The 27,620-nt window shown below is 45.2% G+C and overlaps 1 protein-coding gene and 23 non-coding genes across 27 annotated transcripts; 23 read left to right on the top strand and 1 right to left on the bottom strand.

Moving 5' to 3' along the window:
- Nucleotides 1-238: 238 nt before the first annotated feature.
- LOC105172257 (Tetratricopeptide repeat (TPR)-like superfamily protein) lies at nt 239-16,000 on the bottom strand. 4 transcript variants are annotated; one of them, XM_088885826.1, is made up of 22 exons: nt 15,811-15,986; nt 15,615-15,704; nt 15,285-15,497; nt 14,479-14,601; nt 14,303-14,386; nt 14,143-14,193; nt 13,433-13,525; nt 9,837-9,977; nt 9,670-9,750; nt 9,312-9,559; nt 9,066-9,237; nt 6,971-7,086; nt 6,824-6,881; nt 6,574-6,639; nt 6,233-6,445; nt 6,047-6,098; nt 5,475-5,848; nt 5,292-5,386; nt 2,971-3,213; nt 2,192-2,835; nt 1,713-1,916; nt 239-840 (listed from the first exon to the last, which is right to left on the bottom strand). In XM_088885826.1, the coding sequence occupies exons 1-22, from the start codon at nt 15,811-15,813 to the stop codon at nt 662-664; spliced, it is 3,543 nt and encodes a 1,180-aa protein (XP_088741952.1). In that variant the 5' UTR covers nt 15,814-15,986; the 3' UTR covers nt 239-661. The 4 variants fall into 4 exon arrangements, with proteins under 4 accessions (XP_088741952.1, XP_088741953.1, XP_088741954.1 ...); XM_088885829.1 differs by lacking the exons at nt 239-840; nt 1,713-1,916 and having other exon boundaries at nt 2,582-2,771; nt 15,811-16,000; XM_088885827.1 differs by lacking the exons at nt 14,479-14,601; nt 15,285-15,497; nt 15,615-15,704; nt 15,811-15,986 and adding an exon at nt 11,195-11,281 and having other exon boundaries at nt 13,433-13,528; nt 14,303-14,389.
- A 1,052-nt stretch (nt 16,001-17,052) lies between these two features.
- LOC148786583 (5S ribosomal RNA) lies at nt 17,053-17,171 on the top strand. Its single transcript, XR_016068049.1, has one exon. It is a non-coding gene; the product is annotated as a 5S ribosomal RNA (ribosomal RNA).
- A 355-nt stretch (nt 17,172-17,526) lies between these two features.
- Nucleotides 17,527-17,645, top strand: LOC148786582 (5S ribosomal RNA). Its single transcript, XR_016068074.1, has one exon. It is a non-coding gene; the product is annotated as a 5S ribosomal RNA (ribosomal RNA).
- A 355-nt stretch (nt 17,646-18,000) lies between these two features.
- LOC148786581 (5S ribosomal RNA) lies at nt 18,001-18,119 on the top strand. Its single transcript, XR_016068047.1, has one exon. It is a non-coding gene; the product is annotated as a 5S ribosomal RNA (ribosomal RNA).
- Nucleotides 18,120-18,474: 355 nt separating this feature from the next.
- Nucleotides 18,475-18,593, top strand: LOC148786580 (5S ribosomal RNA). Its single transcript, XR_016068073.1, has one exon. It is a non-coding gene; the product is annotated as a 5S ribosomal RNA (ribosomal RNA).
- A 355-nt stretch (nt 18,594-18,948) lies between these two features.
- On the top strand, nt 18,949-19,067 carry LOC148786579 (5S ribosomal RNA). Its single transcript, XR_016068046.1, has one exon. It is a non-coding gene; the product is annotated as a 5S ribosomal RNA (ribosomal RNA).
- A 355-nt stretch (nt 19,068-19,422) lies between these two features.
- On the top strand, nt 19,423-19,541 carry LOC148786578 (5S ribosomal RNA). Its single transcript, XR_016061922.1, has one exon. It is a non-coding gene; the product is annotated as a 5S ribosomal RNA (ribosomal RNA).
- A 355-nt stretch (nt 19,542-19,896) lies between these two features.
- LOC148786577 (5S ribosomal RNA) lies at nt 19,897-20,015 on the top strand. The gene has a single exon (XR_016068072.1). It is a non-coding gene; the product is annotated as a 5S ribosomal RNA (ribosomal RNA).
- Nucleotides 20,016-20,370: 355 nt separating this feature from the next.
- On the top strand, nt 20,371-20,489 carry LOC148786576 (5S ribosomal RNA). Its single transcript, XR_016068045.1, has one exon. It is a non-coding gene; the product is annotated as a 5S ribosomal RNA (ribosomal RNA).
- A 355-nt stretch (nt 20,490-20,844) lies between these two features.
- On the top strand, nt 20,845-20,963 carry LOC148786575 (5S ribosomal RNA). Its single transcript, XR_016068071.1, has one exon. It is a non-coding gene; the product is annotated as a 5S ribosomal RNA (ribosomal RNA).
- Nucleotides 20,964-21,318: 355 nt separating this feature from the next.
- Nucleotides 21,319-21,437, top strand: LOC148786574 (5S ribosomal RNA). The gene has a single exon (XR_016068044.1). It is a non-coding gene; the product is annotated as a 5S ribosomal RNA (ribosomal RNA).
- Nucleotides 21,438-21,792: 355 nt separating this feature from the next.
- LOC148786573 (5S ribosomal RNA) lies at nt 21,793-21,911 on the top strand. Its single transcript, XR_016061921.1, has one exon. It is a non-coding gene; the product is annotated as a 5S ribosomal RNA (ribosomal RNA).
- Nucleotides 21,912-22,266: 355 nt separating this feature from the next.
- LOC148786572 (5S ribosomal RNA) lies at nt 22,267-22,385 on the top strand. The gene has a single exon (XR_016068069.1). It is a non-coding gene; the product is annotated as a 5S ribosomal RNA (ribosomal RNA).
- A 355-nt stretch (nt 22,386-22,740) lies between these two features.
- On the top strand, nt 22,741-22,859 carry LOC148786571 (5S ribosomal RNA). The gene has a single exon (XR_016068068.1). It is a non-coding gene; the product is annotated as a 5S ribosomal RNA (ribosomal RNA).
- Nucleotides 22,860-23,214: 355 nt separating this feature from the next.
- LOC148786570 (5S ribosomal RNA) lies at nt 23,215-23,333 on the top strand. Its single transcript, XR_016061920.1, has one exon. It is a non-coding gene; the product is annotated as a 5S ribosomal RNA (ribosomal RNA).
- Nucleotides 23,334-23,688: 355 nt separating this feature from the next.
- Nucleotides 23,689-23,807, top strand: LOC148786569 (5S ribosomal RNA). The gene has a single exon (XR_016068043.1). It is a non-coding gene; the product is annotated as a 5S ribosomal RNA (ribosomal RNA).
- Nucleotides 23,808-24,162: 355 nt separating this feature from the next.
- LOC148786568 (5S ribosomal RNA) lies at nt 24,163-24,281 on the top strand. Its single transcript, XR_016068042.1, has one exon. It is a non-coding gene; the product is annotated as a 5S ribosomal RNA (ribosomal RNA).
- A 354-nt stretch (nt 24,282-24,635) lies between these two features.
- LOC148786567 (5S ribosomal RNA) lies at nt 24,636-24,754 on the top strand. Its single transcript, XR_016062145.1, has one exon. It is a non-coding gene; the product is annotated as a 5S ribosomal RNA (ribosomal RNA).
- Nucleotides 24,755-25,109: 355 nt separating this feature from the next.
- On the top strand, nt 25,110-25,228 carry LOC148786566 (5S ribosomal RNA). Its single transcript, XR_016068153.1, has one exon. It is a non-coding gene; the product is annotated as a 5S ribosomal RNA (ribosomal RNA).
- A 355-nt stretch (nt 25,229-25,583) lies between these two features.
- LOC148786565 (5S ribosomal RNA) lies at nt 25,584-25,702 on the top strand. The gene has a single exon (XR_016062127.1). It is a non-coding gene; the product is annotated as a 5S ribosomal RNA (ribosomal RNA).
- A 354-nt stretch (nt 25,703-26,056) lies between these two features.
- Nucleotides 26,057-26,175, top strand: LOC148786564 (5S ribosomal RNA). The gene has a single exon (XR_016068157.1). It is a non-coding gene; the product is annotated as a 5S ribosomal RNA (ribosomal RNA).
- A 355-nt stretch (nt 26,176-26,530) lies between these two features.
- Nucleotides 26,531-26,649, top strand: LOC148786563 (5S ribosomal RNA). The gene has a single exon (XR_016068041.1). It is a non-coding gene; the product is annotated as a 5S ribosomal RNA (ribosomal RNA).
- Nucleotides 26,650-27,004: 355 nt separating this feature from the next.
- Nucleotides 27,005-27,123, top strand: LOC148786562 (5S ribosomal RNA). The gene has a single exon (XR_016062144.1). It is a non-coding gene; the product is annotated as a 5S ribosomal RNA (ribosomal RNA).
- A 355-nt stretch (nt 27,124-27,478) lies between these two features.
- On the top strand, nt 27,479-27,597 carry LOC148786561 (5S ribosomal RNA). Its single transcript, XR_016068152.1, has one exon. It is a non-coding gene; the product is annotated as a 5S ribosomal RNA (ribosomal RNA).
- The last annotated feature ends 23 nt before the right edge of the window (nt 27,598-27,620 follow it).

The following is a 27,620-nucleotide window of genomic DNA, read 5'->3' as shown; positions in this document are numbered from 1 at the left end:
AGGAGGCATTAACAATTTTTCAAACAATAAGAGGATATTCATAATTATACAAAATCTCATAAAAGTTGGTTGTAATTCTGCCTGTCCTCACCCCGACAACTTTTCCATCTAAAATTCATAACTTTATCTATGTAGTACAGATTTTTTTTTCCGAAATAAAGGGTATACCATAAAGACATGATTACAAACTCTCATAATTAGTCTTCCAATCCACATCAAGAATAAATAAAACCATAAATGCAAAAGCCGGAAAATTCAAGTGATTAAGAGTACTGAAAAATAACACTACAGGTAATCATTATACAGAATGCAATAGAAAGCATCACTTGCAGGAAAAACCTGCGTATAAACTAAACTTAGACTCAAGCGTCAAGGCACGAGCTAGTAGGAAACCGCCCAGTTGGAGAATCACTCATGCTTGGCGTAACAAGCATAAAAGATCAGTCAAACAATGAACTTTCTCCATGTTGCATCAAAACCTCCTACACTGAACCATACGCACCTAAAAGATGACAAGACACTGAACCATACCAACCATACGAACCATACACTCATCTATTATCTTCCATCATGCCTGAACTTGTCAGAATAGGGTATAAGGAGAGAATTAGCGAGCATGATCAGTCATTCCCTCCAAACCCTTCGTTACACGACAGTTACATCACATGTCCTTCAGTAAAAACTTCCAATATCTTGAACATGAGGGATTTGTGTGGATTGCTCGTAAAATCCAACTGAGTGGACTATCAGCATAACCTAGGCTGGGAGATGACATAGTATCGTCCTTATGCTGTCTAGAAAGCAAATGCATCTGAAATAAGAGTTCAGCAGGTCTCATTTCTGCAAGTAATGATGGGAGATAAGTCAGATAAATATGATAAGTACGAATCAGTCTGTCTGGTAATGGGTAACAACCAATTTAAAAATACTGCAAACTCAGAAATCAGCACTTTTAGCTTGAACAAACATTATAATGCTATAAACTCGTGTAGTTAAAGCAAAGGGATAACTTAGTTTGAAGCTTTGCCCTTAAAGTTGGACAGCTTGGAGTGCTGGAGCATGGAGGCATTACCGGCCACGATACAGAACCAGAGATGATAATATCTGGGTTTTGTGTTAACAAAAGAACAGTGGTCGTTGGCCACACTGAGTACACTAGTCTAATGAGTTAATTGGTACTGGAGGTTCATTGCATCAACCGATACGAATTCAAACCCACTAATTAAAAGCAAACAAGGGATTCTTCCTACTCTGGCACAGAGTGCACTCAAATATAGTGCCTAACACAACCCCGGTATTGATATCAGATACTCTGTCAGCCTTAAGTTAAGCCGGTGGGATCTATCTACTTGTGCACAATGCTTTACTTCGACATTCCCGCTTCATTTACTTTTTCTTTAACCAATTTTTAGTAGGTTCGATTTGTGCATGTAAAAACATTACAGTAAATATAACTTACTGGGGACTATAAGACATTTCAGAACATGAAGGAAACAGGTAAGAGTGTATCATTGTCCATGGGACAGGCGCAGGAAAATATGCCTGTCCTTTTCTATATCAAGAGCTGTCATTTCTTTCCTACACTAAATACAAGAATGCGTAATTTATCATATATGTAAATACCAAGAACTGAAACTCTGTCAAAGGCAATCATATGGTCCAAATCATATGTGAAAGTGCAAACACAACAAGTGCCTATTTAATAAATTTACCTGGAGGCCAAGAAAACCATTCGTTCTGGAGGTTGACCTCCCACATTGCTTTGGAGCCAAGGCTAGCTTCTGCTTGTGCCAGCAAAAGTGAGATGATGGGTAAGGGATCAGGAGAAGCATTTCTTGCTTTCATGAGACTTCTTATGGCACGTGATATATATTGCGACTCACACTTTTGTCTGGCAAGCTCCATACATATGGCACCTGAATCCAAACAAAGACAATATCTTTAAGGAGGACTCAGGGCAATGGTCTAAAGGATAAAGGCACAATTTCCGTCTGTTCCAGTTGATGACATCCTACCCAAAATATAAGTTCCCTGAGCTTACACAGAAATCCTCCTTAAAATCTAAACTTAAAGTTGTTCAAACCCTCTTATTTACATCAGCTATAGCGTTTAATCAGTTCTATCTGAGTGCAATCATCAGAAGAATTTAAAATGCTTAAGAATGAAAATGCACAAATACATAAGATGATACCATGACAAAGTAAGACACAACTCTCGCCATCAGCTAAAGAGCTTGCTTGTGTGAAGGACTCTTCTGCCGCAACAAAATCACCAAACCAAATCGCAATGAGACCCTGCACCATGTTAAAGAGAGCCATCCACATATTCCATGAAAGCTTGATATCTTTGCAGCATTCTTCAAAGCATAATGGTAACATGGTAGAATCATCTCCTAGCCTATATCTAGATTCAATAAACTTCAGACTAATCCAGCCAATATGAAAATCAGTTCCAAGCTCCAAGCATTGTTTGTATTCTTTGCTTATGTTGATGATATCATCTTCAGCAGCATATGCACGGCAGAGTAGCAAATGTGCAAAAAAGAGAGAGCTATTATCAACTGAAGAACCTAAAGCACTTCTCGCATATCTGAAGCATTCACTGTTATTTCCTTGTTGAAGATTAACCTCGGCAGCACAGAGTAAAAGCTGAAAACTTTGGTATTGGCACGAAACATATTTGCTTGAATAAAGCTGATTATGCAGAGCAACAGCTGTTAACCGTTCTAGCACACGGCAAACCTGTGGAGCAAATCTCTCCTGACGCGCCTTCTGTAAACAGTTTAACGTGAGCAAGTACCTCGCATTGAAGTTCCAAGGCTCTTGATGCAAAAACCTATATTTGAATAGTTAATTCTTATACAGAGGACTTGCAAGGGAAAGTAACCTAATTTTTAAAGTAGGTGCCATGGAAGATTAAAGAGAAAAATGATGAATCGTCTGAGGACTTGAGGGCCATGATGAAACATACTTTTGCAGCAGTTGAATGGCTCCGAAGCCAGAAGGGTGTTGATGTCTACATGTTGGGAATGGAAATTTCTCCTTCGGGCTTCCAATGGCGTAACAAGCAACAGTTCCAGCGCCAAGGATCTCAAATGCAGATTTTATGCCTTTGTACTTTTGCTTGTCAGACAAATCTAAGAAAGAGCATCTAGTTGCAAGATAAAGATCTCTCCATTCTTTGCTTGAGAGTAAGAGATAACTAAGAAGATTTCTGTTGGCAATAATTAAGTCAGCTGAACATTGAGCACAATAATACAATATAAAGAATATCTCTTATATATTAGAAAAATCCTAGCAGCATGGCTCTAGCAATGTAGGATAAATCTGAAAGTCTAAACCTAGATAAACAAGATCCAGAGAATTCAAAAGGACAATTAAATTGATGTTTGCAGCTTGGCACGGTGGACAAGAAAATGAAAAGCAGCAAAATATTTTCCAACTGTTAGAAGAATGCAAACAGGAACAAGTAGAGCTAAAGATGGTGAAATGATGGGGAAACAGGAACTGGCAGGCCCCGTCTCCAAACCAACCAAAAGAAAGGGGAAAAAAGAAAGAAAATCATCAAAAGATAGACAAAAGTAAACAAAGAAATACAGGCGTGCAGTGGTGTACGGGCAGAGAGGAGAAAACTGAAGAAACTGTAACTCAATGAGTAAAAAGGATTGTAACTCAGAGAGGGGAAATTTTGAAGAGTTGAAAAGCAAATACAACGGACAAATAGCTATGTTGCACAACATAGAAATAGACGGTGAGAATCTTAAGTCATAGCCCTTTCTCATATTTTGTCCTCCAAAGCTGCTGCTGTTGTTCATAAGCTCTCACTTTATAGTAAATCAGATTTCATTCTTCATGAAAAAGTACAATTAACTTTCTGCAATTTGTTTACCTAAAATAATTGAGTTGAAAAGAAGACAAATTTTGACATCTATCATAAGATTGGTTACAACCACTGCCTCAAAAGACCTGCGACCCGAGTTCTATTTGTGCAGCAAGCTCGATCTTGGCTTTAATTAAGGTAACTTAATTACCTTTAGAAGAAATGTCCATGAAACTCGCATACTACAAGTGTGAAAAAAGAAATCCGCACACTGAAGTAACTGTGTTTACCAGACACTAGCTTAAAAGTAGGGTAAAGAAAAATTTAGGGCCCGTTTGGTTGTGTTTTCATTTTCATTTTCAGTTTCCAACATTTGGAAATGGGTAGAAATACTTTATTGGTTTTTGTGCGAAAACTGAGAATATGTTTGGATTAGTTGTCTCCAAATGTAGGTATATAGGTGTGAGAATGTTGAATATAGGTATATGTATTTTTGATGTGATAGATGACCAAATTGATTGAATATGTGAAATTATAAAATAATCAAAGTGAGTCTTGCCATTTGAAATAATTTTAATTGATTTGACACAAGAAAAGACATGTTGACAAGATAAGACAAGTATGACAAACCATGTGACCTATAATTTCAAAAATTTGAGAATTAAAATAGGAATGCATTCTCAATGAAAATGGCTTGACCAAACAAAATCCCAACCACCCAAATAGTGAAAAGTGGAAAAAATCTCATTGATAACACAACCAAACAGGCACTTAGCTTCTTCATGGGATGGATGGTTAATTAAACTTTTTAAAGTTTTAAAATTCCAGCAGCATGCATTTGCTTAAACTGGTAGTACTGCTTAGTACATATGCGTCATGGACTCAGAATTTGATAAACAATGTTTGAACCATGCTGCAGAAACTTAAACAGAATGAACCACCATGAGTGTGTAATCCCAAACTCCATCTACTGTTGAGGAGCAACCAGATACAAACATGCATTCAGACCTCAGTTCACCAAGTGAACTATCAGTTTATTGTATAAGTTGGTGGGCCTTCATATAGCAGTCTATAAAGCACTTCCACCAGAAGATAGAGCTGAAACAAAGAGCAACTGCACAAGCCAGCTTGAGTTGCTATATAAGTGAACCTTAATTTCTGTTGGAGTCGGAGGAAACATAGATGAACTTTTTCTGTTGGAAATAATCTTAAATTTTATTGATGCTTAGGTATATAGAGCTATTAGCTTAGACTCTCAAAGAAGTATATCCTAAACAGATCCATGATAATCAATTTCCATAACACACTGCAAACTAATCAATTATTGCATAATGTTCAGATAAAGATAAGGATGGAATACCTTGACTTCTTATAATCTGGTTTACAGTTATACAGTTATGCAGCTCGGCAAATATGCTATATGTTGCTTAAAATAGTCAACCAGAAAGTTTATGCTGCCAAAGTAAATTTACCTTAGCTCACTACTGTTAGGGTACATGTGAAGAGCTTTTCTGAGATGATCTACTCCCTTCTGAATTCCAAGGGAATTGTCACTTCCATGTTTGAGCTGAAAAGATCCAAAATACATGAATTACTCTGGCTGTTAATTAAGTGAATGAGCACTAAATTAGCAACTATACAAATTGGCAACTTACAAGTTTACCAAATGTAATTAAAATATGCATTCTGATGATATCTTCACGACATGTAATGAAGGAACGACTCCTAGAAACAACAGGCTCAAGCTGATCTTTTGGGTCCAGAACATGAATAGCAGTAACGACGAAACTAATTTTTGAACTGTGAAAAAATTCCTTGGGCATTTTCAAAATGCTTGTAATTGCTGATTCCTGCCCAGAAATGTGGTAGAGCAACCTACAGATGAAGCTAATGGAAGCAGCAGCAAGACTTTCTTCCAAGGATAAAATACTCGAAGCAAGAGATCTCATTGTGGACAGAGCCATATCATTCTTGCCAAGTTGCCATAAGCATAGAGCATATATCTGCAGAACCTCAGAATCAAGCTGTCCTAGAAAATTAAGGAAGCATATCAGAGATAGCACATATCACTACCAAGTTTGAGCATCTTTTCCAACTCACAGCACACTAATTTTTTCTTATAAGCTTCTTATTCCATTATAACCACGAACATTTCAAAAAATTATTCTCGATTTCCTCTGTTTCCAGGATTAGAACATATCTACCAGATAAGAGCCATAATCCATACCTTTTTGCCCTAAATATTCACACTCTCCAACTGCATCACTTGCATTTCCAGCCTAAACCAGAAAATGGCATCTTATAATAAATATCAGAATGAATTGCAAGAATGCTTGCCAAAAGCATAAAACTTTCAAGTATTATGGTTAGAATAAAGCATCTGGAACTGCTAAAAGATATCAAACAATATTACCATGCAAAGCGATCTGGCTAAATTGATGGATATATCTCTTAGATAGGATTCTGATGATTCGCCCGCAAATGATTTTAGAGCACATCTTGCCAGCCTGTAGGAAGTAATAGCACCTTGATAATCAGCTCTTGATTCACACACTAGCCCATTCAAATTGTGAGAATCAGGATAGTGTGGGACACGCTGCAATGACTGTTGGATGGCTCCAAAAACCTATGACAGCCATTACAAAATAAAGTTTTTTAATGCTTCCTTTATGTTTGTGTAGAAAAATGACTGATTTGAAACATTACGTGCGGTAAAGAAAACATCCTGCAAAGATATGTAATATTGCTGAATACCTCAGATGATGACAAATAACTAGAATGCATCGCAAGCTTTGCAAGACCAACTTGGAATTCTGCAAGCTATTCAGCATAACAGCTTTAAGTGAACTTTTCGAAACATTCAATAATTATATTTTCAGTCTGACAAATGCAAAGCTTACCAGCAGAAACCAAGCAATAAGCTACAATAATATTTTCAAAGCTATCTTGCTTTTTAAAAGACCACCTCACAGGCTTTAACAAGCATGCGTATAAAATATCATACCGGAAATATTTGTGTAGCCCGTAAACAGCACTCATATGCTTCATTCTGGTCAAGCATTCTGAGAAAAGAAAGCAAGTATAAACTACATCTTCACAAAACATGCCTATTGTAAATATCTAGATAGTCCCCAAGAGTATCTACATTTACCTAGCACCTGCATCAGCTGCCATGCCTGCCCATGGTAATGCAAGTGAAGGATCTATACTTCTAGCCCGATCAAATGCTTGCTGGGCCAACTGCTTTTTGCCTTCCCGCCTATAAAGCTGTAAAAATCCAATATTGAGATCCTCTAGCAGGAGTCGAGGGTTTTTAGACACGTGCAGAAAACAAGAGGAAAAATAGAGTGAAGACTTCTGTTGGCCCAAGTAATTAGAACATAGTGTTATAAACAAGCACATGAGTACACTGGAGCTAAATCAGTTTCCTAAAGCGTTTTGGAGAAACGAAAAAATATAAAAACTCCAGCAATTGATTTACAGTACAGAAGCACATGCCCCTCAAACTTGCCAAGGTAAAATCTTTCAGGGCTCACTTCAACAAAACTTATGCAATACCGCCATAATACACTGCTAATATTACAAGGAATAGAAGTTAATCTAAGGTGAACTATATCATTCCCCAAGTCTTGCTTGTTAAAAGGTAAAGAACATGAATTTCTTTTCTTTCTTTCTCAAGCTCTAGTTGACTCTGACTTCAGGATGAGGAAATCCAAGTAAAAGATTCACTTAGATTAGAAAGGTATGTAAAACCTAAAAATGATAAGTCATGTTCCATTACACAGTAGATGGAAAAAAAGTTAAATTTGTAATATTCTGAATTTTACCTCTTCCATATTATTGATCCAAACATGATTCAGTGGGGACCAAATCATAATTGTTAAGGGCTCATGGCAAACTACGCCAAGGTGACTTGGAGTATGGCGCCTTATCGAAGTGAGCCGCATAATCAAAGAAATAAATAATATATACATATTTCATATTTATTGTATAATCTCCCCTATTTTAGGAATGATTTCAACAGTTTCTTATATATCAACAACATCACTAATACAAATAATTTCAACAATAAACTCAGAAAAGAAAGGAAAAATTATTCCAGAATAATGAGTAATTTTTTCCTTGAGAAAAAGACAAAAATAAAATAAGAAGGAAAAGATAAAAGTGAAGGAGAAAGAAAATAAACAAAACTAAAGAAGAGAACTGCGTGCCAAAAGAAAAGAAAATGAGAGAAAGAAGAAAAAAAATGAAATCAGGAAGAACAATAAATGGCAGGAGCAAAATCCAAAGAAAAGAAATGGGAGGAAAGAAGAAGACGAAGGCAATGGCAAGAAACCAGTTAAAAAGAAGAAAACAGAAGGAAGAAGATGATTTAGAAGAAAAAACAAGACGCCATGTAACGTAGTGGAGACAATGAAGAGGCTCAATCAGTAAAAGCTAGGGGTTTCTTTCCTTTTTCTTATCCCAAAAAGCAAGCACGGTGCAAGCCCTTCGAAAAGGCTGCCACAGGACAGGGCACCACAGAAAAAGGCGCTGAGGTGCACTAAGGAAAAGGCCAGCACCATTACTGAAAACTGGCACTGATTGTGCCATTAATAGCTACAGACCAAATACATTAAGAACACACCACCAGACCTCAGTAACAAGATTTGTATAGAACAATGCATCAAGAACATGACTGGACTTGATATCAAACGATTTCGAACATCAACCCCAAATTTGTTGTCGCTGATAAAATGCAAAGCAAATTCCATGCTAAGATTTGAAAAGCACTTCTATCTTTAGCATGGTCAGTGATGTGATTTTCGCAATGACCTTAATCAAAAGATGATGGCATGAAAAATGAAGTTGCAAGCTTAATGACTCAAACTTCAACACAGAAATCCATCAGCCTAGCTCCGCCCAATTGCAGTTGTTACAAATGCATTGTTAAAATGAACTCAAAGAAATGACTATCTAAATATAAAATCATGTTCCCAATGCCAAATCAGCACTTCAATGGACATAACCTGCCAACATGTGCCAGAGTCTTCAAAAATATCTAAAATCACTCTTCTAGGTTATTTGACGTAGAAATGTAACTGAAGCTTGCTGCGAGCCTAATTGTCACTACTCAATTTCTTCCGAAATATCTGAAGGTACTGAATATTAACTCCCAGTAGAAGTGTAATATAAGGTTATCCATCCTGTTCATAATGTAATCATCACAATCATTTCAATATTTCTTCTAATGGATTAGTAATTACCTTCCCCAGGTATGCCCATGCAACAGCTAGAGATACGTCCAATTGCAATCCACGTATTAAAGCATGTTGCTTTAATGCAGTGTGATATGACAAGCATCCTAGTGCTACCCAAAATTCGTCGTTGTAGCTCTCAAGTAGTAAAGCACCCAAGCACATCTTTTCAGCCACAGACCTTGTTATTTGATGGTAGAGTAAGAGAATGATAATATAAAAACATAAATCCATTTTACAAAAACAAATAATTACCAAACATTCAGGTCAGTCTTTGGAGACTCCTTAAAAGACGAACAGAGATCTGATGCTACAGCAACATCAGCATACAAAGTAGCCAACCAAGGAGCCAAGTGCAGAGCACGCTGATAGGAGTGACTAGCAATTCTAGCAGCAATATGGCAGGTTCTTTTCCATGTATTGATAGAAGATTTGAAAGATATCTCGTCAGAATGCCTGGGCCTGGCTTCCTCCGCCCATGGGTAACATCTGGCATACATAAGCTAAGAGGAAACGAAATAAAACAATACACAAACATACCATGTAGAAAACCGAACTTAAAGAAGATACGAGAATGTATTGCCCCAACAGGAAAACTCTGATAAGTTTATACCTGAATATCTCCATGTAGCTTCCATGAACATGAAAAGTTACCAGCTAAAGATGTACCACGCACGGCTACATCACATGCTTCCTAAGTTCAGCTTGAATTTATTTCAGGCAAGCATAATACATTTCAATAACTGCAGAAGAAAGAAAGACTTCACTTGAGATACTAACCTCTAAGAGGGAGGCTCCCCACCTAAAGGCACCCAGATTGGCACACTCCTTTGCTAAACCAAGAAGTGCAGAAGCAAGCCCATAAAGTGCAGAAACATTGTGAGGTGAAATTTCCAATGTTTGTTGGAAGTGCTCAATTCCCTTCATTTAAAAAAAATAAAAGGAAAAAGATAAAGTAGACAATGAGAACAGTGATAACAGTATGCTACAAGAATTATATATACTGCATATACAGCAACATCCTAATAACTAACTTGGTGTGATTTTATGTGAACCAATCAAATTACCCCTGTTAAGGTACTATCCATATAGATTTTTTCCATTCTTCTTTCCTCTCCACATTTCACATAATCTATTGTTTCCTCTTTTCTCTCGCTCGCTCATTATTTAAAGTTTCTATTTCCTTATCTCTTTTATCTATTTGAATGACATGATTTCATATTATTATATATTACTTTTCGTGTTTCCCCCGATTCTAAAAGTTAGATTGGAATGTCCAGCCCTTACGGGTATCTGAATTGTGGCTAAATCAAAGCACCCCATCATAATTCAATAAATACATAAACTAGTTTAAAAGTACATAATTTCAAGTATAAATCGGGTGGGCCCACAATGCTGCTTCTTTATAAACTCCCTCCAAAACATGTTGAAACGGTTTGACCCCATACCAAAAGAATTATGAGGGTAGTCTAATAGCATGTCATGTACGGCATAGGGGCCGGTTATTATGGTCTTTCTTTTTTAATGTTTGGCTATGGACATAGAATCAAATTGAATTTTTCATCATTTGTTTGGTTCACTTAATTACATATATGGACAGGAATAAAATTCTGCTTGTCATGAATCACGAATATTACACTCATGGCTCATGCTTGCACCACCACGAACAACTTTACTCCAAACATATGCATATACTTGCTCATAAATTATGTACACATAATAATAGCCTAGTTATTAATAATTAAATTATGATGCATACAAATTCTTAGAAATTTAACACATCTGAACCCTTAAGTAAAGAGGAAGACTGGTTTTTAACTATTTGAGAAACTCTTGTCAATATTGTAAACATAAACAAATGACACCATCTGAATCTTTATTCAAAATTTCAGGTATCTATCAATACATTTACCTACACGCAGGTAAATTTGTTTTTTGTTCAACATTTCAAGTGTATATCAATACATTTACCCACCAGTGGGTAAATATAAGACCAACCATGAATCAAGATCAAGACTTCAGGCATTCATGTATATTGTGAATCACTATCATATAAGATTCTGCTAAGCTTAAGCGTGCAGTTGCTATCTTTGTATATGCATGTACAGAGTGCGCCTTTTTGTATTGAAAAAAGTAACCTGAATGCATAGGTTGGCGCCTTGCATCGTGAAAGTAGCTAGCAAATTAGAAGGCAACTCAGAAAAAGCCAGCTTCAATTGTTGCTACTGTCCACAGTTAAAACATTTTTTGTAAGGCATATTTCTATTATTAGGTAGCACAATAACCATTAATCCTGCTATTTCTACATAAAAATACATATGGGTGTTTATATTACTAGGAGGTACAGTAACCACTAATCGTGCTACTTCCTACATAAATGCGTACATATATATGCATTTTATTTGTGCTAATTTCATCTATAAGTATGGGCATATTTCATGTGTACTTGTGCGTGTATACACATAGTTATGTAGGCATAATTACATTGTCAGTTTGTGGACATACAGTGCCTGTGTGAGTGCATAAGATAATAAATAGAAGATACTACAGTGTAAATTCTTGTGGCACTAAGAAGATAACTTCCATTCTAAATTATGAGGGTGAATCAGGAAAGTCTACTTCTAGTGGGAAACAAGGTAACCTTAGACTCTTTAATCCCACTTGTCTTAGTCTTAGCAAATGAAAAGTGGGAAAACTCTTCTAACAAACCAAATTACCTTGCACCTAACATGCTGTTAATACATCATTCAAATGTCAATCTATAACCTTTACAGTACAATTACAACTTCACCTATAAGCACCAAATGCTCATTAGGAACTAGCTAGAGGAGAAGCTAGTAATCAGCTGACGAGAAGTTAAAATATTTGTATCTTAACAGACAGGCATCAGCTAGGAAGAGGTTTTATCTAGAGGAAAGTGTTTACTGAGGTAACAAAGATTTACATTAGTAAGGTTGATGGTTGAATTTGAAAAGTCATTGGAAATAAATTCTAGAGAATAGATTCCTTAAGTGCGACATTATAGGAGAATGAGTTTTGCTGCTTTAATTGAATTTCAAGAATCAAATTATAATAGAGATGTAGACAAGATACATTGGGTTAAACCAACATCTTAGCTGATTCTGGTAGAACACTGTCTTTCAGAGCCACAAAAACAACACTCACTAAAACAAGGCTCTTGTCGCAGCTATACCCTGGATGGTCCTTGTTTTAGAAGTTACAAGGATTTTCGCCTTTCAGTAATTGAAGGCAGGGATCCTGTGTACAACTAGTCCAGGATTAATAAGACATGAACTACAGCAATAAAGACCTTGTTTCCAATACTAGGAGCTCCGTTATAACTTACAAATACATAAACCATTCAATTCAATAGATACGATAGTTATGAAAATTTGATATGATGTGTTGACTTTCCACTATAAGATCTATAACTTCCTTTCAAATCCAGACTTATTTCCTCTACTTTCAAAACTTTCTTATGCCATAATTCATGTCTTTACCAACTTTTCTAACTTGTACATTATGAATTAGATATGGAACAGTTATTTTACAGCTTGGACGACAGTTCATTGCTGCTTATATCCGCTCAAACTTAATTTTGTCTGTGCACGTCAAAGACTCATATTTCTACAAATTATATAAATCTAGTTATTTACTCCCGTTTCATCTATGGCAATTTCTGAAATCTGAACCAAAAAACTCATCCTTCTCCTTCTGCTGCTTATTGTGGAAAAGATTATTGAGAACTTGTCTATAACAACTCACTCTTATCACCCCACACTTATGAACTACAGAATCACCAAAAAGCATATTATAAATTCTCATGGCAACAATAACAAGTCTGACTTTGACTCATCCTTGAACTGCACAGGTGATTTGTGTATTCTTTTCCTGGGGTTGTTGCACTCTTTCCATTACTTTGCGGATTGAAGGTTCAATTAACAGAAAAATAAAAAAATACTTCTCCAGCATTTCCTTTGCGATATTCACAACAGATGTTAACTTCCTATAGTAACCTCACTTAAAGTGCATTGATACATAAGTCATTTACTCTCAACCTGTGCCTTTGGAGAAATCAAGATGCATAAAAATCTTTCTTTTGCTTTCTTTTGAAACTTTATGCCAATCCCAATAAAGAATAAAATGATGAAGCAGGGAGCATTATCCAATTCAGACTTGCACAATACTTTATCCATAGACCTAATCCACATTTTAACCATCCAGCAAAAGAAAGGGAAATTAGGAACTGTCTATGTAAACAGAGTGGAGTAATCTGAATAAACATGAAGGATAAGCTACGATACAAGTCAGTCCAGATCACTGGTTATTGAGCAAAACAACTGGTAGAAAAAGAAACGATTAAGAGAATATTTTACCTTTCTAAAAGAACCAAGCATCAAGCACGTATTTCCACTTTCAATCAACGCAAAAACCCTTGAATTATCCAACTCAATAGCTCTTCCATAGGACTACTTGAAAACACAAAATGAGCATTAGTAACTACATACTAGGATTCCATGTGGCTTATCAAATAAAAGTAATCTAGTAATATAGTTTTGTTGATAGCTGTCAATGTAATACCACATAGAGACTAATAACATTGGCAGTCAGTTGGGAAATTAAACTATTTCATTAAGTAATTTGCATCGATAGTAATTTGTACAAAAGGAAAAAGGAAGATGGAGTCCTTCATATATAGGTCCATGCACATAAATTATCATCCTTTTGTCCCGAAAATATAAGCTCCTATTTTGTTTTTGGAATGTCGAATAAGATTTTGTTTCCTCAGAATAGAAAGTTTATTTCCAAAAGTACCATAATCATTGACAGCATTAATTCGATACCACTCTCACTTTTTCAAATCTCATCTAGAAACTTTGAGATCAATCAAAGCAGATAAATCAATTAGGGGAAGAATATAAATTATGTAAATAAATTTAACCATTTAATAACATGTAATACAACTATGTGTTTGGTTGCTTGCACAGTATAAGAGACACCTGGAAAAATGACCAGTAGGATGATTTCTTTTATAACAGCAATGTGACCATAAAAAACAGAGAGAAAGCCAGAGAGAGGAAATCACCTTAAGTGCAGCAGTAAACATGCCCATCCGTTGGTAGGCAAGACCTAAGGTCTACATAAGCACATTGAAGGCAGAATATTTAGAACTGATAACCACATCCAATCAGAAACATAGAATTATAAGGAATCATTAAATAGAGTCAACAAATGGTGTTAACAACCTCCCACAAATCAGGAGACATAGGAAAGCCACGAATTGCATGTTGGAGGCTCTGTATAGCTTCAGACCATTTCTTTTGATGAGCCTGCAAGAAGTACCGAGTCAACTTCCATTAAAGATATGAGATGAATACTAAACAGAGGGCCAAGAAGAAAATGAATACAGAAACACAAAAACCTGAAGGTATCCCAACCGTCGAAAAGCCCAAAAAGCCCGGGCAGACTTCTCTGTAGCTTCACGGCAGATAGCAACCACCAAACTCTCTTTCCCACCCTCATCCAATAAATCACAAAGTGCTTCCTACAATTTAGGAATTTGAATTGATTTTGTTTACACTTCAAATCTTCAATTTCCAATCAGCCAATAGTAATTTCTCTAATTATGATGTTTTGGCACGTTGACTTATAAAATATTAATTTCCTTCAAATTTCAAATTTCAGCTCTTATCATGAATTCTTACAGTAACATGTTATGAAATTAACCTGTTAAAAAACTAAAACTCTTGAAATTAACACTGAAGACTGGCTGACCACAATAAATTTGCAGAATAAACTGAAAGAAATTATGATATACAAAAAAAAGAAAATTTCAAAAGCAGCCTTGCGGAATTCTAAAACCACAATATGCCACCAATAACATGAAATTAGATTTATCACGCTGAGTCGCTGAGTATTTTATTATAAATCCAACCTGACTCATGCATTTTAGTAATCGCTAACTAATATACAAAGAAGTGAAATATTTCATGATATGTTTTCGCAACTTGTCATGCATAGCAGTTCCCTTCCTTGGTAGGCCATATCTTATCACAACAACGCCACTTTATTATCATAGTGACAAAAAGATTCAAACATGATCAGGAAAGTGAAGCTGCTAAGTTATTACCTACCAAAACTTGATAAACTGCCTAATAAAGAGAACCAAAACAAGCATATTCTCTGATAAATCTCGCTCAACTGTTATATATCATGAAAGAATCATACCCCAGATTCCAGATCATCAGGATTGATGACGACAGCTCTTTGATAGCACTTGAGAGCCCGCTGAGGCTCGGGGGCAATGCGTGCATAATAATGACCCAGATATCTGAATGCAACGGCATTCTGAGGGTTGAGCTTTGCTGCCACCATCAAATGCTCCACTGCTTTTTCCCTCATTTCTTGCGTTCTTCCCCCCTTTTCCCATAGCAGCACACCCTGAGCCATAGAGCGCTAAGTGAATGGAGCACGCACAGACACACACACACACACACACCAAAACCCCCACCCACATACACCACAAAGAAGGAGAAAATCAAGCGAGAACCACTTTACCAAATTAAAATGTACGGAGGGATCGCTGGGATTGTGGTCCAGTGATTCTTGTAACTGTCTTATAGCAGAAAAGTCTTCTTCTTCGAGGGCCTGAAATCAAATTATAATCCCTTAAAAAGCAATTAAATAACAGTTCAATTTGCATAAACCAAATAACGAGAAGGGAAAAATAAGATTCTAGAGAGAGAGAGAGTACCATATTTGAACCTATTTGTCCGACTGCTGAATGCTCTAACTCGTGGTGAAGTGTGACGAAGATTGCTACTTTAGGAATGAGCTTCCAGAAAATATTTCAATAGTGCCCTTCAAGTTTTTGCTTTTACCTACGAAGCACTCGTAGCACTAATTCCCATATAGTGAAAACGGGACGGTGCCACCAATCTTCAAATCATTTTGGCCCCTAGTTAAAATCAAACGTCATTAAATATACGTACTGATTTGGTTTTGTTTTCAATTAAAAAGAATTAATTTTTTCTCGTATTCATATATCAGCTATAAAAACTTTGGACAACACATCGTAATTTGTATGATAATCCTATATAATTAAACCTTAGTTTTTTACATCAATATCAACTATGGGTCGCACCTATGTAAGGACCATAGCCACCATACATGGGGCAAACGCACTTCTCCCATCCATGGATCCACCCATTCCGATTAGAAAGAGAGAGAGCAAGAAAAGTGGAAGGTGAGCCAAAATGCAAGAAAATGATCTTGATATTAGAACTCACTTTTTTACTTCACACGTATTAATTATTTTCATATTTAAATGAAATACTTTTTTATGACTAAGTTCATTTTGAACTTTGAGAAAATATCAAAATCCTCCTATGAATAATAAAATATCAATTTCAAGTCCTGTATTCTCAACATGGAGTCACATTGCCCCCTGGTTAAATTGGACGTATTTTTTGGAGGCTATAACTAATATGTCCATCCATATATATGAGGGGACTTTTGACCAGTCCTAGACCAGAGCTCTCATTTTGACGGATTGAGAGAGAAAATCTGACAAAACCCTATTTCGTGAGAGATTTACATTACTAAGATTAAAAATATTGAATCAGACCATTAAGTCTAAAAAGAAAGTCGATAGAATCAAGAACATAGAGTTTATGAAGGTATGTTTTCTACTTTTCTGCACTTTTTAAAATTTTTTGTTAGTGTTTATGGTTTGTATTCTCATGTGTAGGATTTTGATGGCATAGCTCCACCACTGCGCCGGAATCCACCGAAAACGGTGAAATTTGGGCCGAAATGTGGCACAACGGGGCAAGCCCAGTTGTCCACGTCGTGGAGCTCGCGGCGAGCTTCGCGTGCATAGGCTGCTCGCGGCGTGGCTCCACCAGTGCGCAAAGTTACGCCCCCTGGAAGATTCGACGTCCCACCTGTCGCTCCACTGCTAGAGCATAAAAGGTTAAAGCGCGCATATCTCAGCGGGTGCGATCATACCAGCACTAATGCACCGGATCCCATCAGAACTCCGAAGTTAAGCGTGCTTGGGCGAGAGTAGTACTAGGATGGGTGACCCCCTGGGAAGTCCTCGTGTTGCACCCCTTTTTGCGAAATGCTCCTCCGACCCGTCCAGCTTCCTGCTTTTTCTCGACCGTTCCGCACACCCCAACCCCTGTATATCTCCCCCTGAGACCCCACGGCCGACTCATCACGAATGCGGCCAACGATCGAAAACGCGCCGGAATCCACCGAAAACGGCGAAATTTGGGCCACGAAATGTGGCACAACGGGGCAAGCCCAGTTGTCCACGTCGTGGAGCTCGCGGCGAGCTTCGCGTGCATAGGCTGCTCGCGGCGTGGCTCCACCAGTGCGCAAAGTTACGCCCCCCGGAAGATTCGACGTCCCACCTGTCGCTCCGCTGCTAGAGCATAAAAGGTTAAAGCGCGCATATCTCAGCGGGTGCGATCATACCAGCACTAATGCACCGGATCCCATCAGAACTCCGAAGCTAAGCGTGCTTGGGCGAGAGTAGTACTAGGATGGGTGACCCCCTGGGAAGTCCTCGTGTTGCACCCCTTTTTGCGAAATGCTCCTCCGACCCGTCCAGCTTCCTGCTTTTTCTCGACCGTTCCGCACACCCCAACCCCTGTATATCTCCCCCTGAGACCCCACGGCCGACTCATCACGGATGCGGCCAACGATCGAAAACGCGCCGGAATCCACCGAAAACGGCGAAATTTGGGCCACGAAATGTGGCACAACGGGGCAAGCCCAGTTGTCCACGTCGTGGAGCTCGCGGCGAGCTTCGCGTGCATAGGCTGCTCGCGGCGTGGCTCCACCAGTGCGCAAAGTTACGCCCCCCGGAAGATTCGACGTCCCACCTGTCGCTCCGCTGCTAGAGCATAAAAGGTTAAAGCGCGCATATCTCAGCGGGTGCGATCATACCAGCACTAATGCACCGGATCCCATCAGAACTCCGAAGTTAAGCGTGCTTGGGCGAGAGTAGTACTAGGATGGGTGACCCCCTGGGAAGTCCTCGTGTTGCACCCCTTTTTGCGAAATGCTCCTCCGACCCGTCCAGCTTCCTGCTTTTTCTCGACCGTTCCGCACACCCCAACCCCTGTATATCTCCCCCTGAGACCCCACGGCCGACTCATCACGGATGCGGCCAACGATCGAAAACGCGCCGGAATCCACCGAAAACGGCGAAATTTGGGCCACGAAATGTGGCACAACGGGGCAAGCCCAGCTGTCCACGTCGTGGAGCTCGCGGCGAGCTTCGCGTGCATAGGCTGCTCGCGGCGTGGCTCCACCAGTGCGCAAAGTTACGCCCCCCGGAAGATTCGACGTCCCACCTGTCGCTCCGCTGCTAGAGCATAAAAGGTTAAAGCGCGCATATCTCAGCGGGTGCGATCATACCAGCACTAATGCACCGGATCCCATCAGAACTCCGAAGCTAAGCGTGCTTGGGCGAGAGTAGTACTAGGATGGGTGACCCCCTGGGAAGTCCTCGTGTTGCACCCCTTTTTGCGAAATGCTCCTCCGACCCGTCCAGCTTCCTGCTTTTTCTCGACCGTTCCGCACACCCCAACCCCTGTATATCTCCCCCTGAGACCCCACGGCCGACTCATCACGGATGCGGCCAACGATCGAAAACGCGCCGGAATCCACCGAAAACGGCGAAATTTGGGCCACGAAATGTGGCACAACGGGGCAAGCCCAGCTGTCCACGTCGTGGAGCTCGCGGCGAGCTTCGCGTGCATAGGCTGCTCGCGGCGTGGCTCCACCAGTGCGCAAAGTTACGCCCCCTGGAAGATTCGACGTCCCACCTGTCGCTCCGCTGCTAGAGCATAAAAGGTTAAAGCGCGCATATCTCAGCGGGTGCGATCATACCAGCACTAATGCACCGGATCCCATCAGAACTCCGAAGTTAAGCGTGCTTGGGCGAGAGTAGTACTAGGATGGGTGACCCCCTGGGAAGTCCTCGTGTTGCACCCCTTTTTGCGAAATGCTCCTCCGACCCGTCCAGCTTCCTGCTTTTTCTCGACCGTTCCGCACACCCCAACCCCTGTATATCTCCCCCTGAGACCCCACGGCCGACTCATCACGGATGCGGCCAACGATCGAAAACGCGCCGGAATCCACCGAAAACGGCGAAATTTGGGCCACGAAATGTGGCACAACGGGGCAAGCCCAGCTGTCCACGTCGTGGAGCTCGCGGCGAGCTTCGCGTGCATAGGCTGCTCGCGGCGTGGCTCCACCAGTGCGCAAAGTTACGCCCCCCGGAAGATTCGACGTCCCACCTGTCGCTCCGCTGCTAGAGCATAAAAGGTTAAAGCGCGCATATCTCAGCGGGTGCTATCATACCAGCACTAATGCACCGGATCCCATCAGAACTCCGAAGCTAAGCGTGCTTGGGCGAGAGTAGTACTAGGATGGGTGACCCCCTGGGAAGTCCTCGTGTTGCACCCCTTTTTGCGAAATGCTCCTCCGACCCGTCCAGCTTCCTGCTTTTTCTCGACCGTTCCGCACACCCCAACCCCTGTATATCTCCCCCTGAGACCCCACGGCCGACTCATCACGAATGCGGCCAACGATCGAAAACGCGCCGGAATCCACCGAAAACGGCGAAATTTGGGCCACGAAATGTGGCACCACGGGGCAAGCCCAGCTGTCCACGTCGTGGAGCTCGCGGCGAGCTTCGCGTGCATAGGCTGCTCGCGGCGTGGCTCCACCAGTGCGCAAAGTTACGCCCCCCGGAAGATTCGACGTCCCACCTGTCGCTCCGCTGCTAGAGCATAAAAGGTTAAAGCGCGCATATCTCAGCGGGTGCGATCATACCAGCACTAATGCACCGGATCCCATCAGAACTCCGAAGCTAAGCGTGCTTGGGCGAGAGTAGTACTAGGATGGGTGACCCCCTGGGAAGTCCTCGTGTTGCACCCCTTTTTGCGAAATGCTCCTCCGACCCGTCCAGCTTCCTGCTTTTTCTCGACCGTTCCGCACACCCCAACCCCTGTATATCTCCCCCTGAGACCCCACGGCCGACTCATCACGGATGCGGCCAACGATCGAAAACGCGCCGGAATCCACCGAAAACGGCGAAATTTGGGCCACGAAATGTGGCACAACGGGGCAAGCCCAGCTGTCCACGTCGTGGAGCTCGCGGCGAGCTTCGCGTGCATAGGCTGCTCGCGGCGTGGCTCCACCAGTGCGCAAAGTTACGCCCCCCGGAAGATTCGACGTCCCACCTGTCGCTCCGCTGCTAGAGCATAAAAGGTTAAAGCGCGCATATCTCAGCGGGTGCGATCATACCAGCACTAATGCACCGGATCCCATCAGAACTCCGAAGTTAAGCGTGCTTGGGCGAGAGTAGTACTAGGATGGGTGACCCCCTGGGAAGTCCTCGTGTTGCACCCCTTTTTGCGAAATGGTCCTCCGACCCGTCCAGCTTCCTGCTTTTTCTCGACCGTTCCGCACACCCCAACCCCTGTATATCTCCCCCTGAGACCCCACGGCCGACTCATCACGGATGCGGCCAACGATCGAAAACGCGCCGGAATCCACCGAAAACGGCGAAATTTGGGCCACGAAATGTGGCACAACGGGGCAAGCCCAGCTGTCCACGTCGTGGAGCTCGCGGCGAGCTTCGCGTGCATAGGCTGCTCGCGGCGTGGCTCCACCAGTGCGCAAAGTTACGCCCCCCGGAAGATTCGACGTCCCACCTGTCGCTCCGCTGCTAGAGCATAAAAGGTTAAAGCGCGCATATCTCAGCGGGTGCGATCATACCAGCACTAATGCACCGGATCCCATCAGAACTCCGAAGCTAAGCGTGCTTGGGCGAGAGTAGTACTAGGATGGGTGACCCCCTGGGAAGTCCTCGTGTTGCACCCCTTTTTGCGAAATGCTCCTCCGACCCGTCCAGCTTCCTGCTTTTTCTCGACCGTTCCGCACACCCCAACCCCTGTATATCTCCCCCTGAGACCCCACGGCCGACTCATCACGGATGCGGCCAACGATCGAAAACGCGCCGGAATCCACCGAAAACGGCGAAATTTGGGCCACGAAATGTGGCACAACGGGGCAAGCCCAGCTGTCCACGTCGTGGAGCTCGCGGCGAGCTTCGCGTGCATAGGCTGCTCGCGGCGTGGCTCCACCAGTGCGCAAAGTTACGCCCCCGGGAAGATTCGACGTCCCACCTGTCGCTCCGCTGCTAGAGCATAAAAGGTTAAAGCGCGCATATCTCAGCGGGTGCGATCATACCAGCACTAATGCACCGGATCCCATCAGAACTCCGAAGTTAAGCGTGCTTGGGCGAGAGTAGTACTAGGATGGGTGACCCCCTGGGAAGTCCTCGTGTTGCACCCCTTTTTGCGAAATGCTCCTCCGACCCGTCCAGCTTCCTGCTTTTTCTCGACCGTTCCGCACACCCCAACCCCTGTATATCTCCCCCTGAGACCCCACGGCCGACTCATCACGGATGCGGCCAACGATCGAAAACGCGCCGGAATCCACCGAAAACGGCGAAATTTGGGCCACGAAATGTGGCACAACGGGGCAAGCCCAGCTGTCCACGTCGTGGAGCTCGCGGCGAGCTTCGCGTGCATAGGCTGCTCGCGGCGTGGCTCCACCAGTGCGCAAAGTTACGCCCCCCGGAAGATTCGACGTCCCACCTGTCGCTCCGCTGCTAGAGCATAAAAGGTTAAAGCGCGCATATCTCAGCGGGTGCTATCATACCAGCACTAATGCACCGGATCCCATCAGAACTCCGAAGCTAAGCGTGCTTGGGCGAGAGTAGTACTAGGATGGGTGACCCCCTGGGAAGTCCTCGTGTTGCACCCCTTTTTGCGAAATGCTCCTCCGACCCGTCCAGCTTCCTGCTTTTTCTCGACCGTTCCGCACACCCCAACCCCTGTATATCTCCCCCTGAGACCCCACGGCCGACTCATCACGGATGCGGCCAACGATCGAAAACGCGCCGGAATCCACCGAAAACGGCGAAATTTGGGCCACGAAATGTGGCACAACGGGGCAAGCCCAGCTGTCCACGTCGTGGAGCTCGCGGCGAGCTTCGCGTGCATAGGCTGCTCGCGGCGTGGCTCCACCAGTGCGCAAAGTTACGCCCCCCGGAAGATTCGACGTCCCACCTGTCGCTCCGCTGCTAGAGCATAAAAGGTTAAAGCGCGCATATCTCAGCGGGTGCGATCATACCAGCACTAATGCACCGGATCCCATCAGAACTCCGAAGCTAAGCGTGCTTGGGCGAGAGTAGTACTAGGATGGGTGACCCCCTGGGAAGTCCTCGTGTTGCACCCCTTTTTGCGAAATGCTCCTCCGACCCGTCCAGCTTCCTGCTTTTTCTCGACCGTTCCGCACACCCCAACCCCTGTATATCTCCCCCTGAGACCCCACGGCCGACTCATCACGGATGCGGCCAACGATCGAAAACGCGCCGGAATCCACCGAAAACGGCGAAATTTGGGCCACGAAATGTGGCACAACGGGGCAAGCCCAGCTGTCCACGTCGTGGAGCTCGCGGCGAGCTTCGCGTGCATAGGCTGCTCGCGGCGTGGCTCCACCAGTGCGCAAAGTTACGCCCCCTGGAAGATTCGACGTCCCACCTGTCGCTCCGCTGCTAGAGCATAAAAGGTTAAAGCGCGCATATCTCAGCGGGTGCGATCATACCAGCACTAATGCACCGGATCCCATCAGAACTCCGAAGCTAAGCGTGCTTGGGCGAGAGTAGTACTAGGATGGGTGACCCCCTGGGAAGTCCTCGTGTTGCACCCCTTTTTGCGAAATGCTCCTCCGACCCGTCCAGCTTCCTGCTTTTTCTCGACCGTTCCGCACACCCCAACCCCTGTATATCTCCCCCTGAGACCCCACGGCCGACTCATCACGGATGCGGCCAACGATCGAAAACGCGCCGGAATCCACCGAAAACGGCGAAATTTGGGCCACGAAATGTGGCACAACGGGGCAAGCCCAGCTGTCCACGTCGTGGAGCTCGCGGCGAGCTTCGCGTGCATAGGCTGCTCGCGGCGTGGCTCCACCAGTGCGCAAAGTTACGCCCCCCGGAAGATTCGACGTCCCACCTGTCGCTCCGCTGCTAGAGCATAAAAGGTTAAAGCGCGCATATCTCAGCGGGTGCTATCATACCAGCACTAATGCACCGGATCCCATCAGAACTCCGAAGCTAAGCGTGCTTGGGCGAGAGTAGTACTAGGATGGGTGACCCCCTGGGAAGTCCTCGTGTTGCACCCCTTTTTGCGAAATGCTCCTCCGACCCGTCCAGCTTCCTGCTTTTTCTCGACCGTTCCGCACACCCCAACCCCTGTATATCTCCCCCTGAGACCCCACGGCCGACTCATCACGGATGCGGCCAACGATCGAAAACGCGCCGGAATCCACCGAAAACGGCGAAATTTGGGCCACGAAATGTGGCACAACGGGGCAAGCCCAGCTGTCCACGTCGTGGAGCTCGCGGCGAGCTTCGCGTGCATAGGCTGCTCGCGGCGTGGCTCCACCAGTGCGCAAAGTTACGCCCCCCGGAAGATTCGACGTCCCACCTGTCGCTCCGCTGCTAGAGCATAAAAGGTTAAAGCGCGCATATCTCAGCGGGTGCGATCATACCAGCACTAATGCACCGGATCCCATCAGAACTCCGAAGTTAAGCGTGCTTGGGCGAGAGTAGTACTAGGATGGGTGACCCCCTGGGAAGTCCTCGTGTTGCACCCCTTTTTGCGAAATGGTCCTCCGACCCGTCCAGCTTCCTGCTTTTTCTCGACCGTTCCGCACACCCCAACCCCTGTATATCTCCCCCTGAGACCCCACGGCCGACTCATCACGGATGCGGCCAACGATCGAAAACGCGCCGGAATCCACCGAAAACGGCGAAATTTGGGCCACGAAATGTGGCACAACGGGGCAAGCCCAGCTGTCCACGTCGTGGAGCTCGCGGCGAGCTTCGCGTGCATAGGCTGCTCGCGGCGTGGCTCCACCAGTGCGCAAAGTTACGCCCCCCGGAAGATTCGACGTCCCACCTGTCGCTCCGCTGCTAGAGCATAAAAGGTTAAAGCGCGCATATCTCAGCGGGTGCGATCATACCAGCACTAATGCACCGGATCCCATCAGAACTCCGAAGTTAAGCGTGCTTGGGCGAGAGTAGTACTAGGATGGGTGACCCCCTGGGAAGTCCTCGTGTTGCACCCCTTTTTGCGAAATGCTCCTCCGACCCGTCCAGCTTCTTGCTTTTTCTCGACCGTTCCGCACACCCCAACCCCTGTATATCTCCCCCTGAGACCCCACGGCCGACTCATCACGAATGCGGCCAACGATCGAAAACGCGCCGGAATCCACCGAAAACGGCGAAATTTGGGCCACGAAATGTGGCACAACGGGGCAAGCCCAGCTGTCCACGTCGTGGAGCTCGCGGCGAGCTTCGCGTGCATAGGCTGCTCGCGGCGTGGCTCCACCAGTGCGCAAAGTTACGCCCCCGGAAGATTCGACGTCCCACCTGTCGCTCCGCTGCTAGAGCATAAAAGGTTAAAGCGCGCATATCTCAGCGGGTGCGATCATACCAGCACTAATGCACCGGATCCCATCAGAACTCCGAAGTTAAGCGTGCTTGGGCGAGAGTAGTACTAGGATGGGTGACGCCCTGGGAAGTCCTCGTGTTGCACCCCTTTTTGCGAAATGCTCCTCCGACCCGTCCAGCTTCCTGCTTTTTCTCGACCGTTCCGCACACCCCAACCCCTGTATATCTCCCCCTGAGACCCCACGGCCGACTCATCACGAATGCGGCCAACGATCGAAAACGCGCCGGAATCCACCGAAAACGGCGAAATTTGGGCCACGAAATGTGGCACAACGGGGCAAGCCCAGCTGTCCACGTCGTGGAGCTCGCGGCGAGCTTCGCGTGCATAGGCTGCTCGCGGCGTGGCTCCACCAGTGCGCAAAGTTACGCCCCCCGGAAGATTCGACGTCCCACCTGTCGCTCCGCTGCTAGAGCATAAAAGGTTAAAGCGCGCATATCTCAGCGGGTGCGATTATACCAGCACTAATGCACCGGATCCCATCAGAACTCCGAAGTTAAGCGTGCTTGGGCGAGAGTAGTACTAGGATGGGTGACCCCCTGGGAAGTCCTCGTGTTGCACCCCTTTTTGCGAAATGGTCCTCCGACCCGTCCAGCTTCCTGCTTTTTCTCGACCGTTCCGCACACCCCAACCCCTGTATATCTCCCCCTGAGACCCCACGGCCGACTCATCACGAATGCGGCCAACGATCGAAAACGCGCCGGAATCCACCGAAAACGGCAAAATTTGGGCCACGAAATGTGGCACAACGGGGCAAGCCCAGCTGTCCACGTCGTGGAGCTCGCGGCGAGCTTCGCGTGCATAGGCTGCTCGCGGCGTGGCTCCACCAGTGCGCAAAGTTACGCCCCCCGGAAGATTCGACGTCCCACCTGTCGCTCCGCTGCTAGAGCATAAAAGGTTAAAGCGCGCATATCTCAGCGGGTGCGATCATACCAGCACTAATGCACCGGATCCCATCAGAACTCCGAAGTTAAGAGTGCTTGGGCGAGAGTAGTACTAGGATGGGTGACGCCCTGGGAAGTCCTCGTGTTGCACCCCTTTTTGCGAAATGCTCCTCCGACCCGTCCAGCTTCCTGCTTTTTCTCGACCGTTCCGCACACCCCAACCCCTGTATATCTCCCCCTGAGACCCCACGGCCGACTCATCACGAATGCGGCCAACGATCGAAAACGCGCCGGAATCCACCGAAAACGGCGAAATTTGGGCCACGAAATGTGGCACAACGGGGCAAGCCCAGCTGTCCACGTCGTGGAGCTCGCGGCGAGCTTCGCGTGCATAGGCTGCTCGCGGCGTGGCTCCACCAGTGCGCAAAGTTACGCCCCCGGAAGATTCGACGTCCCACCTGTCGCTCCGCTGCTAGAGCATAAAAGGTTAAAGCGCGCATATCTCAGCGGGTGCGATCATACCAGCACTAATGCACCGGATCCCATCAGAACTCCGAAGTTAAGTGTGCTTGGGCGAGAGTAGTACTAGGATGGGTGACCCCCTGGGAAGTCCTCGTGTTGCACCCCTTTTTGCGAAATGCTCCTCCGACCCGTCCAGCTTCCTGCTTTTTCTCGACCGTTCCGCACACCCCAACCCCTGTATATCTCCCCCTGAGACCCCACGGCCGACTCATCACGAATGCGGCCAACGATCGAAAACGCGCCGGAATCCACCGAAAACGGCGAAATTTGGGCCACGAAATGTGGCACAACGGGGCAAGCCCAGCTGTCCACGTCGTGGAGCTCGCGGCGAGCTTCGCGTGCATAGGCTGCTCGCGGCGTGGCTCCACCAGTGCGCAAAGTTACGCCCCCCGGAAGATTCGACGTCCCACCTGTCGCTCCGCTGCTAGAGCATAAAAGGTTAAAGCGCGCATATCTCAGCGGGTGCGATCATACCAGCACTAATGCACCGGATCCCATCAGAACTCCGAAGTTAAGCGTGCTTGGGCGAGAGTAGTACTAGGATGGGTGACCCCCTGGGAAGTCCTCGTGTTGCACCCCTTTTTGCGAAATGCTCCTCCGACCCGTCCAGCTTCCTGCTTTTTCTCGACCGTTCCGCACACCCCAACCCCTGTATATCTCCCCCTGAGACCCCACGGCCGACTCATCACGAATGCGGCCAACGATCGAAAACGCGCCGGAATCCACCGAAAACGGCGAAATTTGGGCCACGAAATGTGGCACAACGGGGCAAGCCCAGCTGTCCACGTCGTGGAGCTCGCGGCGAGCTTCGCGTGCATAGGCTGCTCGCGGCGTGGCTCCACCCGTGCGCAAAGTTACGCCCCCCGGAAGATTCGACGTCCCACCTGTCGCTCCGCTGCTAGAGCATAAAAGGATAAAGCGCGCATATCTCAGCGGGTGCGATCATACCAGCACTAATGCACCGGATCCCATCAGAACTCCGAAGTTAAGCGTGCTTGGGCGAGAGTAGTACTAGGATGGGTGACGCCCTGGGAAGTCCTCGTGTTGCACCCCTTTTTGCGAAATTCTCCTCCGACCCGTCCAGTTTCCTGCTTTTTCTCGACCGTTCCGCACACCCCAACCCCTGTATATCTCCCCCTGAGACCCCACGGCCGACTCATCACGAATGCGGCCAACGATCGAAAACGCGCCGGAATCCACCGAAAACGGCGAAATTTGGGCCACGAAATGTGGCACAACGGGGCAAGCCCAGCTGTCCACGTCGTGGAGCTCGCGGCGAGCTTCGCGTGCATAGGCTGCTCGCGGCGTGGCTCCACCAGTGCGCAAAGTTACGCCCCCCGGAAGATTCGACGTCCCACCTGTCGCTCCACTGCTAGAGCATAAAAGGTTAAAGCGCGCATATCTCAGCGGGTGCGATTATACCAGCACTAATGCACCGGATCCCATCAGAACTCCGAAGTTAAGCGTGCTTGGGCGAGAGTAGTACTAGGATGGGTGACCCCCTGGGAAGTCCTCGTGTTGCACCCCTTTTTGCGAAATGCTCCTCCGAC

Source organism: Sesamum indicum, linkage group LG10, assembly GCF_026168435.1.
Source record: "Sesamum indicum cultivar Baizhima isolate 11 linkage group LG10, ASM2616843v1, whole genome shotgun sequence".
Lineage (NCBI taxonomy): Eukaryota > Viridiplantae > Streptophyta > Magnoliopsida > Lamiales > Pedaliaceae > Sesamum > Sesamum indicum.
The sequence above is the reverse complement of the archived record's forward strand: the minus strand, read 5'-3'. Positions and strand labels throughout refer to the sequence as shown.

What these genes read in the sequence shown, in the direction of transcription:
- LOC105172257 (XM_088885826.1), bottom strand. An exon ending in GGGGAGCCTCCCTCTTAGAG is followed by an intron (nt 9,751 to 9,836) that starts GTTAGTATCTCA and finishes AGCTGAACTTAG; the next exon opens with GAAGCATGTGATGTAGCCGT. An exon ending in AGCTACATGGAGATATTCAG is followed by an intron (nt 9,560 to 9,669) that starts GTATAAACTTAT and finishes GTTTCCTCTTAG; the next exon opens with CTTATGTATGCCAGATGTTA.